Genomic DNA, 17,894 nt, shown 5'->3' with positions numbered 1-17,894 from the left:
TGTTCAGCGCCCTCTGGCGGACGGTATGGGCATCCTCCCCGGGACTCCTCCCCTTCTGCAGAGTCGAGAGATCCCTCTTCCTGCGGTCAGCTCTATGTGACAGCCAGCACTGGCGCATTGTCTTTCCTATTTATCTTCTTTATTTCCCCTCACTCTCTCACCTATTCGTGTACACAGCAGCCGAGAGGACCCCCACAGCCTTGCGTGCATCTCCTCGGACTCAGGCTCGCCGCGGTCTTCTGGAACATGGGCAACAGGGACGATGAATACGATTTCTTGTTCAAAGGTAAATCCTGGGGACTGCATTCTCTCTTATTGGCGGGGTTAGGGCTTCATAATCCTTCCATTGTTCCTAAGCCAGGGGGGGACAGCGTTTTAGGATTAAGAGTATATCGTCTGTTGTCGTTATCGTGATTAGTTTGAGAATGCCCTCTAATTTGCACCGGCTTGCCCATACATATCCTGTTTGCCATCACTGCCGCTGTGCCACAATAATAGCTGTCATTGCAACATAGCAACGCCCGCAGAGGCATCGATAGGCTTCGATATGCATCGACATCGATCGAAGAAAGCTCTGTTTTGACTTCTGTAGTCGGATGCTTTCAGACCGGGTGTGTGCACAGGAGCAAGGCCATGCGTCTAATGCATTACACTGAATAAGGACAGAGCGAAACGCCTAGTCTGTGCATCACAAATGAACAAATGACCCACAAAATGAAGATCTTTGGATGTGGATCAGGGCTGGAGGAGGGCTGGAGGAGGTGGTTATGAATCCCAGCACTGTCTAATGTGAGCTTCGATGTTTTTTAGCGTGTTTTCTGACTCGATTGCACCCATCCAAAACGATGCTGACGCATTTTAAGCCAGCCTGTGTGGAAATATGGACCACAAAGGACGTTCAGAGAAGTGTGACCTAGCCATGAAACCATGCCCAGTACCAGCTTTTATAGATGGCCCTGAGCTTCCATTTAAATAGGCCGGAGAAGAAGCCTGCATCATCATATTCCCTCTCTCTCTCTCTCTCTCTCTCTCTGTCTCTCTGTCTCTCTGTCTCTCTCTCTCTCTCTCTCTCTGTCTCTCTCTCTCTGTCTGTCTCTGTCTCTCTCTCTGTCTCTCTCTCTCTCTCTCTCCTTGAGCTTTAGCCTTGGCCTGCTGACAAATCTTTAGACTGGGAGCGAACAGCAGCCCTCATCATTCCCCAGCTTTGATTAGCATAGTCAAACCCCATCACTGATATCAAAGCAGGGTTAACTGGACCAAACAGTGTCCATTCAGGGCTGCTTTGACACATTCTGAGCCTCCTGAGAAGGACAAAGTTCTGCTTTATTGCCCAAACAATGGGACTGCATACTGGTGACTGCCCCCCTCCGTTGGCTTAGCCTAGTTGTGTCACATTAAGGATGGCACAATAATTAGACAACATGCTAAATGGTTGAAGTGCTGGCTGTAATGCAGGATTAGAGGGTCTTCTATGTGGTTTTGGGGGAGATCCATCAACACAGCACATGGTAGAACCTGATACCACCACCCAATGTACAGAAATGTTACATCCACTGTACAGAAATGTGGAAGTGTTACAGTAAATTTAAATATAATATTAGCATAATCTTCTTTTTTGTATGTTATTGTGATTAGCTTTATGGTGATATTTTATCGTGATATATTGTTCTAAGCATATCGAGGATATTGTCTGTCCTTAATAATAAATAGATGAAGTTCAGCAGATGTTGAATAGAAATCACTGTATTCAGTACGGGAGAGTATCTGGATAGTAGTTTTTATGAATCTGACGCTACTGATGAATTTAGTCTGTGATCACATGAATCGTGATAAATATTGTGTATCGTAAAAATGGTAATGGTATCTTTACCATATCGCCCAGCCCTAGATTGCAGTGTTTGAGCTGGTGTAAGTTAAGTGTAGGCCTGTAATTAACTACAGTTATTGCCAGTAAATGCACAAGTATGGGAATTGGGTAGCGATACCCGTATTTTCATATACATATCTGTTCATGTAAATACAAACTTTTATAAAATGTAAAAGTTGAGACTAAATCCACCTGGATTGGCATTACAGCTAAAACATGTGTTTTCCTTTTTTTCAAGAAAGTTTATTTCTTTATGGTGACAAATGCAGTAAAATGTTGGTTGGTGTAGTGGAATGGGTGACGACACCACGTCCCCCATAGCAGACATGGTGTTTATTCCCTGGCTGGATGAGCTCAACACCCTACACCAATAATAGTCCTTGGGAAAGACTCACTACCCAAATAACGTCAGCTATATTATATTTACTATATTTAACCGAATTATTTATAATGATAACAATGTCCTTGCAGACGACATGATTAACATCCAGTTGTTCTTCATCTCCATTTGCTTAGAAACCAAAATAATACTGCTTCAGCCTTTTGGCCCTCTGAGCACTGATCTATTGAAGCGCATTACCGCCCTTCCAAAGGGTTTTTAGAGTATATACAGGTGTCTGTGTTGTTAATTCGTTGGTGGTGTTCTGTTGTAGAGCTTATAATTAATATAAATATATGTAAAGTACATATACAATACATTACAGATACAGTATATATGAAGAGTGGAGTCAGAATCAGTGGGTCAGTTTTCCAGTCTCAGTACAGTATACCACCTTCAGTTCTGTACAGTACTGGTAACTGAACTAACCTTCACAGTGAGGATTACTAAGTGTGGTTTTAATGATATAGAATATCTTACAGCACATTGCTGTATATTTACAGTATTTACATTTACATATAAATGTCCATATAAATAAACCACCAACTGTTTATTCTCTAATAACATTAAAATGAACCCTCATTGGTTTTAAGTTTTGCATTTTCCAACTAAATCCAGTATATGTTTTTGGCCTAGGAAGGGAATCTTCCATGTTGTTGATGATGATGATGATGATGATGATGATGATAATGATGATTTTGATTGTCCTCTTATTCTGGCCTTTGTTTGGGGTCCGTTGTGCAGTTGTTCTTATTGGAGACTCCGGTGTTGGAAAGAGTAACCTCCTGTCTCGCTTCACACGGAATGAATTCAACCTGGAGAGCAAAAGCACAATCGGGGTGGAGTTTGCGACCCGCAGCATCCAGGTGGACGGCAAGACGATAAAGGCGCAGATTTGGGACACGGCTGGCCAGGAGCGCTACAGGGCCATCACCTCGGCGTGAGTGCACCAGTAGACTATGCTTCTATTTGACATAAGCAGGCTTAGAAGAGGGTAAGGGGCTTGGAAATAAAAAAAAATGGGTCACAGTGTCTTACATCTAACATAGCAGAAGGAGGCTTAGAAGGAAATACTCCAGCATTTTTCTGCCTAATCTCTGTCTGCCACATAGCATACTGTCGATTACCACATGGTCATTATTTTAGCATGTTTCCTGGGCGTGGTAATTCACTCAAACACGCTTAAAAGAGAAGTAAGGGGAATTAGCTTCTGCACCTGCCCATTGGCCTCCGTTATATAGGTGTGTTTGGAGTTCTTTTTCCTAAGTATAAGGAAATGCTTTGAATGTACAGGGTATAGCATACTTAGCATAGTTAGGCTCAACATTAATAAGAGATCAACCCGGCTATGGAAAATAACAAATAAGTTCTGGGAGATATTTCCAATTCTGAAACAATAATACTTGTTTGACTCTAATCTCAAGATGCCACACCTGTACCTGTATCTGATAGTTGATGTCAACAATTTAGCTGTATTTAAGTAGCTGCCCACTGGATTCCATTAACTATTCAAGAAGTCAATTGGTTTTGCTCTTTATTAAGTACTGACAAATGCATCAGCATTGCTGTCTGTGACAATCAGCTGTAGGGATGGTCAATATGACAATATTTTATCGAATCGTGACAAATTGTGTTATCTTGATACACAATATGCTGTCACATATTATGTCAGTACTTAAAGAACACTGACCAGCTGTCTCAGGAAAGTATTTGGATTTTGTTTTTTTGTTTTTTTGTCTGCAGCTACTTGTAAATTTTGTCTGACCAAATTTTATGAAATATTGTGTATTGTGAAAATTTAAATTGTGATATAACATTTTTACCATATCATCCAGCCATAATGATGTGCTACAGATGTGTCAACATGTGGTTTTTATAATGTAATTCAAAAACAGGGGGATTTGATGTACATTAAGTATTTACAAAATAAAAATGTGTCAAAACTAAAAACTTTTGTTTATCACATTATATTGAAATTCCAAGTAATTTGATGAAAATATAGAAATGTAAATTATATTAAATATAACATTTGGTTATTTTTACATATTTACTTATTAATTTAATGATCAGTAATCATGTGATCAAGTAATCACGTTATCTTGAGATTTGATCACTTCTGAAACTTCTGAAATACTATATTTTAATTACATTCTTAATGTTCCACAGCTTTCCTTGTCCTCTAACAACCATCTTGAGCACATTTTTTAATTGTCCATTACCTACTGATTATGTGAAACCCGTGGAGGCACAGAATAAAAAACATTATAGTCATTTTCATTCAAAACACCAATTCTAAGCTTTTGGTCTAACAGCTGACCATAGGGGGATATTAGGTCAGAAAACACTGGAATATTCTTCTAAGGTTATTTTAACCACAAAAGCTGAATCAGGATAAACACTAACACTGGTAAAATCAAAAGCCCAGCTGATCTCTGTCTGTAACTTCCCGTGCAGCTACTACCGAGGAGCTGTTGGTGCCTTGTTAGTGTATGACATTGCCAAGCATCTGACCTATGAAAATGTGGAGCGCTGGCTGAAGGAGCTGAGGGACCACGCTGACAACAACATCGTCATCATGCTGGTGGGCAACAAAAGTGACCTGCGTCATCTGAGGGCAGTGCCCACAGATGAGGCTCGAGCTTTCGCAGGTGAGCCAGGGGGAGAGCATGAAAAAGAGTGCAATATTTGGACTGAAGGGCTTAGATGGGGAAAAAATACAGACTGGAAATCCGAGCCTGGGTTTCCCCTGGATTGTTCAGGAAAAAAAACGCACCATAGGTTACTGTCTTGCACAAGTCTAGCCTTGATTCAAACCAACCTGACCTGAAACCTAGAGGTTGGAGCGGCGTGTGAGCTGAAGGGGTATAAAGCCCCCCGGCATAGAACTGTGGAGCAGTGGAACTGCGTTCTCTGAAATGATCCATCCAATACAACTTGGATGAGTTGCGCAGATGTCCCAATACTTTTGTCCATATAGTGTACATAATAAAAATGGAGTGATTTTACTGTGGTATTAATTAGTAAACTAGCACATCTTACTCAGACTTGAGCTAATGTTGGCATTGTGGCTATGTTGTCATCTTGAATCTGTCAAAATTAGCTACAGAAACAAAACGGGTACAAAAATGAGCTCCTTTCCTATGAGATTGGCATTTAGTAGATTTGTGGACATACACTATATGGACAAAAGTATTGGGTCACCTGATTATTCACTGTTTCCTCCAAAAATAAAGGATAAAAAGAGTTTGTTGGAGTAACTGTCTCTACTGTCCAGGGAATACTTTCTACTAGATTCTGGAGCGACAAGAGCATTAGTGAGGTCAGTATGTTAAGTGATCACCGCCCCACCCCATCCACAACTTCCCAACTCCTCCCAAAAGTATTGGGTGGAGCTCACTTCTCCACAGCTCAATGCTGGGGGGCTTTATACCCCTCTTACACAAGTCTGAGTATCTGCTTCCTGTTCCATTGGCAGTACGTCTCTACAGGGACAAGACAAGCTGTGTTTGTGTGTGCATTTGCACACCTGTGTCTGCAGTGGGTATAACTTAAAGTAGCTCTATGTGTTCTTTAGAAATGGTGTCCACAAACATTTAGACATTTAGTGTAGCATGTAGCACTGAGCTTAGCTATTAGCAAAATGTTTAACTCACTGGGGCAAAGTCAGCATATTGTGGTAGGAGGTGATTGCGTAGTCATTTTAATGCTTTGCATTCGGCAGCAGGAGGGTTTGTGACCAATCCACAAGGACAGGCCTGATGCCAAGCTGGCAGTATGTTGGATCCAGGCAGTAGTATTGCCAGAAAAGTCAAGGATAAAATATTTTCTAAGTAACACTGAGTCATTTGCCACTGACTCATCATACTTTCAAGAGATAGTTTTTTGCTGGGTAGACATTTCTTGCTTGCCTTAGATAAGGGTCCACATAAACACTCTCCTTCTATTTAATGCATTCAGCTACTTTAAGCTGCACCAGGTGCTGATACAGACATGCAAATGCACACACACAGCTTGTGTAGTTCCTGTAGAGAAGTATGACCAATAGAATAGGACTCTCTGGAGCAGAAAAGCAGAACTTATTGGCACTATGCCTAATGCCAGGGGTTGGCTAGAGAAGTATAAAACCTCCCCAGCATTGAGCCATGGAGCAGTGGAAACGTGTTATCTGGAATGATGGGTGGTGCTCAATCCAATACTTTTGAGATGTATTGGGGGATGCAGTCAAATCCTCACAGCAGTGCTTCTCTGGATTCTAGTTGAAAGTCTTCCCTGGGCAGTAGAGAAAGTTATTTTAAGGAAGGATAAACTCTTTTTAATTTCCTTGTTTTCAGGAGAAACAATAAATGAATGAGCAGGTGTCCCAATACTTTTGTCTCTATAGTGTAATAAGCAATGTTAATGGTGTGGGACATTATATTGGATCTGTGAAAAGCTTCATAGTTACAAAGCAGGTTCAGTAGAACTCAGTGGAAGGCCAACCAGTTCATATGTGATCTTTTGAGGCACGCTTTTCAAGAGGGGATGATGGCTCTCTTCCTTTTTTTTCCAGAGAAGAACAATCTGTCATTTATTGAGACTTCAGCTCTGGATTCAACCAATGTGGAGGAGGCATTCAAGAACATCCTAACAGGTACATCATGTTTTAATCATAAACAACAGAAAATGATGACTTTCCTTTTTCTAACAGTGTGAAATGCTAGTGTGTTACTCCCACTCAGAAACGGGGGTGTGATTCTTGCTCAAGCCAGCCCTTGCAGCAGTGATTCAGGTTTATGTCAGGTTGTAAAAAGCAGCGTGAAGCATCTGTCAGAATGTAGTCTTGTGAGAGAAGTATGACCCCGTGTGCATCAGAGCCTAATCACTGAAGCATGGATAGGTCAATGTGCACATAACTTCCACTGAAGCACTTGAACTTAAAGGCAGAGTGACTGGGGGCTGGGTTTGCAAACACTATAAGCCATTACAGACATTTGCAACATAGGGTCAGTTAAGATCATTTGTGTACAGCATAACGGCCTATATTTGGATTGATATGCTATAATGATATATATTTGGATTGATATGCAGATACATCGATCAGCCATAACATTAGCACGACTGACAAGTGCTGCTACCGTCTTGGTGCCAGGAATCACAGGACACCTTATGAGGTCTTGTAATAGGCTGTAATAGATGCTGTTGCTGTTAATAGTTTTTTTTTTTTGGCTGATCGTTGTAAACTGCATGAATGAGGCCCAACATGCCGTACAGTCATCAGTAAACTTGCAAACATGGTGGAGGCTGGGTTAGCAAGTCCTTTAAGCCATTCCAAGCATTTGAACCAGGCTGCCTGAAAACAGTGGAAAAAACTCGTTAGACCATTCATTCAACTCTTTGCTCTCAGACTTTAAGGCTTTATCCTCTAAACGTGCAAGATTTGAGCCTCAGTTAGCTGGAACACGGTGTGTGGTGTGGTGTTTACCCTGCTAGCTAATGTATCTAAGCCTAGCTTGCCGGATACAAGTCCAAACACAGCAAAACCTTCGCTCTCTTAGGAACGAGTTTTAGCGTCGACATTTGTGGCGGTAGCTCAGCAGCTGCACTGAGCAGTCTGTTACTCCGCGGACCTGTAGCCAAGCTAGCTAAGCAAAGGCAAGCTTAGCGAGTGGGCTACAGATTCAAAACTACAGCTTTCTGTCTGAGTCATTATCGTCTAGATGTTTATAAGTGGGCTTTTAGTCAGCCAGACTTGAATGAGTTCTGTAGTGAGCAGACCGTTATCCTGCTAACTAAGCAAATGCTAACCAGCTTCAGACAGTGATCGCTTTGAACATAACGCAGGATTAATTGTATGGAAGCCACGTAAATGTAGAACCATCTTGCACAACACTATATCCCCTAACCCCAAACCATTATACCGCAGTAGTATTTTGAGAAGGTATGGAAAAGGTGGACGCCACCCAACCCTACTAAATTGTAACAGTGTTTTACATGCTACATCAAACTCTCCATTTCCAACAATATGGGCCCTTTAAAAGTCTTTCGTATAATGTAGTTTATTACACGCTTCCAGTGATAAGCTATAATTTTTATGACGGCTGCCCTGACAGACTGTGCAACCTTTAAACAGCGTTCTAAAAAGTCTAGCATATGGCATCTTGAAGAAGCAGTTGCCTAACCCTAATAGGGAGGATTAAGAGGATTTTTGAAGGCTGTGGCTATATATCTTGCAGATGAATAGTATTTCCTAATGCATATTTCATCTCATAATATGTCACATGCAAACCAAAAAAACATGCTCATAGCCATGTAGCCACAGGTGATGTTAAATAGTCTATCGTGGTGAAAAAGTGGCCTGGTATAATGAACCAGGTCGCAGTGCTGTGAAGAAATAGCCATAAAACTACGTTATCCATCACCAAGCCATGGAGGATTTGTTTCACTTTGCTGGAGCTTACAGAGCATTTTGCCCTCTAGCTGAATCTGCCACTTATTTTGAAAGTAAAAAATAGCTTAGCACTGAGTTGTGTCACATGGCTATGATCATACCTATTAGTAGGTAACAGACATTGGTAAGACAAGCCAAAATGCCACAAAGGGCCATTTATTTCTATGCCGTAACGGACTTCAGAACATGGCAAGGCAAACATCCAGATACTTCAGCCTCGTTTGAATGAGAGTGTCGACTGCAACAATGGAAAACCCTCCTGAATTCCCCTAAGGTCTGGGCTGTGTGATGTGGGGCTATTATATTGCAATGACATTGCGACAAACTGTGCTTATGCTGACTCGAGAGACAACATACACTATGTGGACTAAAGTATTGAGACACCTGGTCATTCATTGTTTCTCCTGAAATCAAGGATATTAAAAAAAGAGTTTATCCAGCTTTTGTTGGAGTAATAGTCGCCACTGTCCAGGGAAGAAGAGTCCTATTCTATTGGAAGTACTTCTCTACAGGGACTAGAAAAGCTCTGTCTCTCTCTCTCTGCCAGCAATAGGTGCAATTTAACACAGCTGAATGCCTTCATTAGAAGGGGAGTCCACAAACATTAGTGTATTAATCAACATTGCTAACCTGCTGAGTGTTAAGCTTAGTTCATTTACATTTACATTTTTTTTTTTCATTTTCTTATCCAGAGGGACTTACAAGGTTACCTGTATTATAGAGGCGGGCCAACGTAGTGTTAGGAGTCTTGCCCAAGGACTCTTATTGGTGTAGCGCAGCATAGTCACCCATACCGGGAATCGAACCCCAGTCTCCCACATGGTGTGGTAGCTCAGTGGCAGGTAGTGGTGTTATCTGTTGTGCCACACCAACCAGTTCATCATGTTGCCTTTGGTGGAATCAGACTACAGATGTCAGTGGTGTGCTAACAGATGGTATAATGGTAGAGTGGTACATAGTGCAGTCCTGGGTGCATGCCTATATCCTTTAACAGGTGGCTATCCACTTTAATTCACTGTTGAGGGTTTGGGACCCTCTTAAATGGAGTACAAGGCCAAAACCAAAACCAAAGTGGAAGGACATCAGATCTGGCTTTAGTATCTAATCAGTAGTAAAACACTGACTGAATGAACTGGCAGCTCTTTCAGTGTCTGCTCATGCTCTGTTGTTCTGTCTTGCAGAGATCTATCGCATCGTATCACAGAAGCAGATAGCCGATCGGTCAGCCCACGACGAGTCGCCGGGCAACAACGTGGTGGACATCAGCGTTCCGCCCACCACGGACGGGCAAAAAGGCAACAAACTCCAGTGCTGCCAAAACCTGTAACCATGACAACCAACCATTTAGCCCCTTCCCCCCCACTTCACTCATCTCCGAATCTCTCTCTCTCTCTCTACGTGTCGTGCCGCTGATGTTCCCTCAATTTATTTGTGTAATATATATTTTTTTTCCTTTTTTGATAGCTTCTCAAGTCACATACACACACAAGTACACTTACACACACACACATGCAAACAAGACAGACACACATACGCACACACCCACACACATACTACTGCCATGAAATAAAATTTTACAGTATCTAATAGTGGTGAAGTCTGTTGGCTCTTATTGTGGTAAAAACAATGGCCCACCATAAAGAGGCTGTTTACACCTTGTACCGACATGCGTTTCATTTCAGGATGCAGTCTGGATCCTGTACACACTTTCCACTGAAATGTGTCCCCAGTGTGATCAGAGGAGATCCTATTTTACTTTCTCGCATAAAAAGCACATCAGCACATATATAATTTCCGTTTTTCTTACTGTAACAGATCGTAAATATGAATTATCACCAGTGTGCTACACGCTCTCAAACTTCGTAAATACAGGTTATAGTACTAATATATACTAGTATAGGAAATTCATCTGCATCTGTCGAGGAGAAGGCTTTGTTTTGTAGCCTTTTGCAGCGATCAGCATCATGACTGTTCTGAGAACAAGATGAAGAGTTAAAACTGGTGGTAAAAAAAAAATGATCCAGAATATCTGTCATTCCTTCATGTATATCAGATATTTAACTGAATTTATGGGAAAGTGCAATAATTGCTCTCCACAGAAACAACACACTTAGCTTCATCTACAGAGGTGAAAAAGACAGTCTGTAAATCGGTGGTACAGCGCCCGGGGTCATAAGATCTGAATTGTTTCAAGGATCGGGAACGAAGGGGATTCCCAGAACATGGTGGATCATTTAGATAGCTCTCAAATTCCCATAACGGCACCATCTGAAAATGTAAAGAACTGCAGAGAAACACGCACTGTAACATTGCCAGCTGTTGTCAGTCATTCTACACACACAACAAAAACAAATTCAGTCTACACAAACACTATATGGACAAAAGTATTGAGACACCTGCACATTCCTTGTTTCTTTTGAAATCAAGTTTATCCTGCTTGCATTGGAGTAACTGTCTCTACTGTCCAGGAAAGAGGGCTTTCTACTAAATTTTGGAGAAGCATTGCTACGTGGATTTGGTTGCATTCAGAGTGTTCGTGACGTCAGGTTGTTGGACGATCGCCACCCACATCATCCCCAACTCCTCAACTCCACCTATCATTCCAGAGAACACAGTTCCACAGCTCAAAGTGCAAATAGGGTCATGTTTATCTGCTTCAGAGGGCTCTATTCTATTGGTAATATGTCTCTACTGGGGCTAGCTGTGTGTGTGTGTGTGTGTGTGTGTGTGCATATACACATCTGTGTCAGAAACAGGTGTGAGTTAAAGTTCTGAAAAGCTGAATGCATTCAGTAGATGTGGATGTTCAAATTTGGTTTATGTGATCCAATCACCATCCGATCACAATGCACCCTGGGTGTGTCTACGCCTGCATCTGATTCTCCTGCATCTAGCAATGAAGGATTTGGATCCCTTTGTTGGAGCTTAGTCAATTCGGATTTAGTCAATTCTCTCAAGAGTAGCAGAGTTTCTTAAATCCAAAGCGATTAGATTTGGTCTCACAACATATTTGGTGATAATACCTGTGTCTACTCTAATAGATGCCTGTCCAAGGAAGCAGAATACCTCACAGTCAGACAGACTTAGTCAATGGTCAGTAGATGATGAATGTTGAAATAGTGTATTACTCCTTGGTTTAAATGAGGATGCAGACTGCAATGAGGGAAAGTCCTAACATCCCTCAAAGCACAGCATCATGTGACCTCTTTGGTCTTTATGGCTACAAAATATCAGACATAGCCTAGAAGTCCAATTGTTTGTGGACACCCATTCTACTAAATGCATTCAGCTATTCAGCCACACATACAGCCTGTCTAGTCCCTGTAGAGATGTACTGCCAATAGAATAGGAACAGATAAACATGAACCTTTTGGCACCATGCCTAATGCCAGGTGTGGGCTAGAGGGATTTAAAGCCCCCCAGCATTGAGGTGTGGAGCACTGGAACTGTGTTATCCAGAATGATTGATGGTGCTCCATCCAATACTTTTGGGAGGATTTGGGGAGTCGAGGATGAGGTAGGGTGGTGATCATCCAACATCCTGACCTTACAAACATTAATAGAAAGCCTTCCCTGAACAGCAGAGACAGTTACTCCAACATTTTTTTAAATTATTATTATTAAACCCTTTATTTCAGAAAATACACTGAATGAGTAGGTGTCCCAATACTATCCATATAGCATATGAACCCTTTATATTATTCTAGATAATCGAGAAATACCGGAAAACATATATGCTACTAACTAAAACGAGCCTGGATTCAGACACTGGACGTTATGAACGCTGAAGCAGCTCCTTCATGCTCTCCTGGAAATGAGCTGACGGCAAACACACAGGCAAATGCATTTGCCTCCATTAAAAGGTCAGAACAATAACAATAATTCATGACTCTATTTTTTTAATACCAGTTATCTTGAGGCATTATAAAGCTGCATGAACATCAGCACAACATGCCCAGAATTTCTTCCTTCTTTGACTGTAAGCTCTAAGCCTTCTCTGCACAGATAATAGGACTTCAGTATTGGTTTCAGAGGCAGAATCATGTGCCGACTTCTGTCTGAAAATGAAAGCCAGGGACATTCTGCACATTATTTCGAGGGAATGTACAGACACTGCACTATGACTGGTCATTATAGTCTGAAATTTCCCAAGGTAACGTAGGACAAGACACTACTCAGTGGTCAGACCATATTATGTATTCTGCAGAGGTGGGGAATCCACCTGGTATTCTGAAATTACAAAACCTCCAACATGACATCTTAGCTGTGTGTGTAAGATCTCAACAACAGCTTTAACACAAAATCACAAGGCCAATCTTGTCTGATGCTCCTCAGGGCGGTAGAAGAGTGTTACCTGGGAGCAGTTGTGGTCTCAGACAGCTGGTATGCCGGGGGAACCAAGTGGGCAGAGGTGATATTAGACACAGGCCCAGTGGCTGTTTTAAAGCACTGTAATGGGCAGGTGCCAATACCTTGGAGCTTCTTGCCAATGAGCTTTTCTTTCTGTGCTAGGAAGATGAGGTGATCCTAAGCTGCTTATTTGTAACCAAAGCACCAGTTGCAGCAAAGAAAAAGGCACACCGGTGTGATTCACTAGATTAACGTACAGGGTTTAGGGATTGAGCGATATGAACAAAAATGCATATCACAATATTTTCCACGAATGTAAAGATAAAGTATCATGAAATTTGTGAATTGAAGAAGGTATTTAATGATAGTCATGTAAATGGTAAGCCCTCCAGACAAAATACAAGTCATGATTTCTTGTTTAACACTTAAATATACACCCAAAGGCCTTAATGATAGCCCCTGTCAGGTAAGCAGTTTCTTGGGAATCTGTCCATTTTAGCTCACTATTGCACAAGCTTACACTCTCATGTTCCAGGAAGATTACTGTAGAGTGTCGGAGTGTGTGAGAGTGATTGACTATGTGTAGTCTGCCATCCCTATGTCTTATCTACATTACATCCAGATTAAGTTTGGATCATTTTGATAAAACCATGTGAAATCTGATTTCTGCAAATCCATAAAAAACACATTTGGAGGTGGTGTGAAATTACAATTACAATTTGATACAGGAGCAGGTTCAGTTTGTCTTCAGGATAGGTCTATGTGTGGTTCACTGAATTTGGGCTTTCCATGGTATACAGGTATACAGCATTTTCCAGGTTAAACACACTAGCTGAGCAAATGACAAATCCTTTCATAACCTGACTTCAGCAGCACTTTATGCAAAACACTGCAAGGTTATCTTCTGGGTCTGACGACTCTGCAGGACATTGTGGAATGAATCTTAAAAAAAAAAGAAAAAAGAAAAACACTTTTCGTTATAGCAGAAATGTATGAAAGGTCACTCTAAATGATGATGTCAGAGCTTCCTCTGTCAAGAGCCATTTATTTTTCCTTTTATATGGTCTTCCTCCAGCTCAGCTCACGGTGTGACAGGCCTCAACCGGCTGTGTGGTGCAGGAAGTCTGCTGGTGCCTGATAAGATGCAGCCAATAACAAGCCCTGGGTCACCTAGCGGGGGTTCTGCTCCAGAGGCTTTAGCGCAGTCATATCTAAAGCCATCGTTGGGCAGGGCAGAGCACAACTGAACAAAAAATGTGAAACTATTTTTGAAGTCAGCTCTGAGTGTATTTAAAATGCAGGTGATGTCAGCTGTCAGTACTTACAGTAATACAGTAAGTGAGGTCTGCTGGGGTAGTGGTTTGTTATATACTGTGAACAAACATGTACTGAAGTTACTTGATTCAAAGGTGGACTTCATGTCTACATGGATACAATATCCATACACCAGCTTGTGTGCATTGTGCATTGCTCATAGAGTGGGATGCTCTGAAGCAGCAAGGGTCACATGGGCCTTGGATCACCATGCCCAGTGCTAAGCTGACTAAAGGGATTGGGCTGTGGAGCAGTGGAGCTACATGTGAAGTGGCAGAGACTGGCCAGCTCAAACTGATCAAGGTGGTTGACCAGCTTAGCTCTTGACCAGCACAGGGTATGATTTTGTTTGAGTTTAATGGTTTAGCTGCTCTACAAGCATGATCAGCCTGACCAAGCTAGACCACCAGTAGGACCAAGCTTGACCATGGTGGGTCACCCACATGACCAGCATGTCCAACCAGCTTATTCAACCACATGTAGAATGACCAAACCAATCAACCAGCATGACTGAGCTGGAGTTTTATGACCAGAATTACTAAACTGATTGCCCAGTTGGGGGATGCTGGTCATGCTGGTTGACCAGCTTGGTGGTGCTGGTCATGCCATGAGATATGACAAAAATCAAATGCAACAGACCAAGTTAACCAGGTAGCTTCCCACCATCTGGTACGTCCACCTCTAGATGACCAGCTTTTCAACCACCTAAGTTGTTAAAGACCAGCTTACACTATCCAAAACCAGCTACCAGCAGGGTAGTGTTTCATGGATGAATGCAATCAACTCAACAATTCTAATATCTAGGTTGAAACCTATTTAGAAGACTGAAGTAAATCCACTGTTGTCATTAAAGCATTGCATTTCCCATACCCAGCTCTGGGTGAGATGTTTGGATCTTCTTCTTACCAGTTTTCAAACCCTCACACCAATCCTGGCTGCTTTGCCTCCTTTTCTCTCAGGGTTTCCAGCCAGAGCTTCACCTCCTTTAGTCCCCTCTGCTGTGGCCTGACTGCATTTGCCTATGTCGGCCTCAAGGAGGTGCTGCACATCTGCAATGTCTCACTCTAAGGTGCTCCAGCGTCTCTCTCCCCTCATTTTGAGTTCTCACTAATTGCCTTATGTGTAAAGGATGGAGCCCTGGTCTTGATCATTAATTACTGAATGGAGAGACTTGCTTTAGTCGTGACAATAAGGCTGTGTTTTTATGCAGCATCTGAACAAATAAAGCACTACATCTGATCATGACTGCACTGATGAACAGAACACTCCGTACCTGAGGCCCTGCATTATTTCCTGGAGCTCTTTTTTCCAGGCTTTGTAGATTTCTCTTGTGTCCATGTGTCTCTTATGTCCATGGATTCCTGTTCCAGACTATGACTGAAAAGCAGTTTCTACTGCTGAGTGCGTCAGATGACCTGGTCTCCACAATCACTCGACCTTAACCCACTTGAAATGGTTTGGGATGAGTTGGACCTCAGAGAAGTGAAGGAAAAGTGGTCAACAAGTGCTCAGCACCTCGATTCCAACTCCACTCGATTCCATTGGTACTGGTTCACTGGTAGATGTAGAAATGGGTGTAATTAAACACCAGCAAAGTCTGGAAACTAACATCACACCATGTCTTGTGAAAAAGCCATCATTAACTTTTGCATTAACTAAAGCATTTTGGAAATCAGGTATTTTTACTCACTTGAAACTATTTTGACCAGGAGTGCCCAAACGTCTGCATGCCTCTGTACAATTTTGCTATCAGAAGCATACATGTATTTGCTCTATAAACAGTATGATTCTGTTTGACAATATAATACTTTACAGTAAGACCCAATTATTGTAATGTGGCATCACCATAATCTACTAAATTAGGTCAAATGTAGTAGCCTACAGTAAAATATTTCATGAGAAAAAATGTATGATACTACCAAAATAAATAACCCCCTAAATAATCTCCTAAATGAGGCCAGCTGTGATGGCCTACATAAAGAAATACTTAGAATTTGGGACATTTACAGCCCCATCATACTGTTTCATAGTATATTAGCACAAGGCCTTCCTACCAGGCCTTAGCTGAAACCTAATTTGAGCAATAGAAGTCTGTAGAAGGCACAAGCATCTGGAATTTCCTGTTGAGCTGATATTCATTTGCTGCTGTTCCATCTGTTCCCAAACGAAGACTGCAGAGACATCAAGAGAGAGACAAAGAGACATGCAGAGAGAGAGAGAGAGAGAGCGAGAGAGAGAGAGAGAGAGAGAGAGAGAGAGACTTACGTTAACCATAACGAGTTCCATCAAAAGGGGATATCTGGACCTGTTTTAGCTCTTTTAGCTCTTAGAAGATATGGACTTATGGACCAAGTGTTCAGAAATACACCATATGTCCAGATGTTTGTGGACACCCCTTCTTATGAATGCCTTTAGCTACTTTTAGTTTGCACCCCCATGCCTAGTGCCACGTGTGGGCTAGAGGGGTATAAAACCCCCCAGCATTGAGCTGTGGATCAGTGGAACTGTGCTCTCTGGAAGGATGGTTGGTGTTCCATCCAATACTTTTGGAGAGCTGGAGTTGGGGAGTTGACATCCTGACCTCAGTAACGCTTTTGTGCAGTGTTTTTGTGTCATCGTGACATCAGAAGGGTGCCAAACACCCATTCATTCCAATGGAGAGAAATACCCAAAACAAATAATAAGAAGTAGAATCATTGAGTAACAGTAGGAGTTGCACAACCAAGTCAATATCCAATAGTTTTTGTGTGAAATTGAAGTTGAACACGAATTCGCAACCACTATGAGAGCCTAAGGGTGGTCTACAAATGAACCTTATAGGATGTCCAAGCACTACACACCATTATGATGCTATTAGAACTCAAAAAACAACTAAATAATAAGATTTTTTTTGAATGGTCTCAAAATGTAGATGCCTGCCAAATGTTGGCCAGCCTTTTCAGTTTTAGGTTTTCAATGCAGTTGAGTTATAAGCACCCCAGGTTTGGGATGTGGAGCAGGGGTAAGGGAGGAGGGAGTTACTGTTTCAGCAAAATTTCCGTACAAAATAAGATAAGGAACAATGTAGCCTTTTTTCTGATTGTACTTTTATTTATCTTTATTTTTACACCATTACCATCTACTTATCTGTACAAACACACAGGCCATCAGTTTATCTGTTTAAAGAGATGGACACAGATGGTTACAGATAAATATTTCAGTAATGTTTGTTGGTACTGAATACATGCAGTGTCTTTCAGGAAAAAAAAGACAATTGGAAATAAATTCTAAAAGTGAAGAACATCTTCCTGAACAGATAACAAAACATACAGTCCCACACACACTCAGATACACACTCATGCACACATACGTACACACACACACGCTCACATACTCTTTGATTACTGATTTGACTTTTTTCCCATTGTATACACAAACAGTACAGCTTTGCACCAGACGTTTGAACAGCTAAAGCACCTGACAAACTTTGGAATAGAGGACAGGAATGATTTACTACACGCCCTCCCCAACCCACCCACCGACCAACTCCACCCACCCACCCACCGACCAACTCCACC

The 17,894-nt window shown here is 41.8% G+C and overlaps 1 protein-coding gene across 1 annotated transcript; it reads left to right on the top strand.

Annotated features, from left to right (window-relative positions):
- Window positions 1-44: 44 nt before the first annotated feature.
- LOC140545608 (ras-related protein Rab-11B) lies at window positions 45-10,262 on the top strand. Its single transcript, XM_072668472.1, has 5 exons — window positions 45-286; window positions 2,991-3,186; window positions 4,701-4,894; window positions 6,796-6,876; window positions 9,855-10,262. The coding sequence occupies exons 1-5, from the start codon at window positions 247-249 to the stop codon at window positions 9,998-10,000; spliced, it is 657 nt and encodes a 218-aa protein (XP_072524573.1). The 5' UTR covers window positions 45-246; the 3' UTR covers window positions 10,001-10,262.
- Window positions 10,263-17,894: the final 7,632 nt, after the last annotated feature.

The sequence above is a fragment of the Salminus brasiliensis genome, chromosome 23 (assembly GCF_030463535.1).
Source record: "Salminus brasiliensis chromosome 23, fSalBra1.hap2, whole genome shotgun sequence".
Taxonomy (NCBI): domain Eukaryota; kingdom Metazoa; phylum Chordata; class Actinopteri; order Characiformes; family Bryconidae; genus Salminus; species Salminus brasiliensis.
This window is presented reverse-complemented; position numbering and strand designations above follow the sequence as displayed.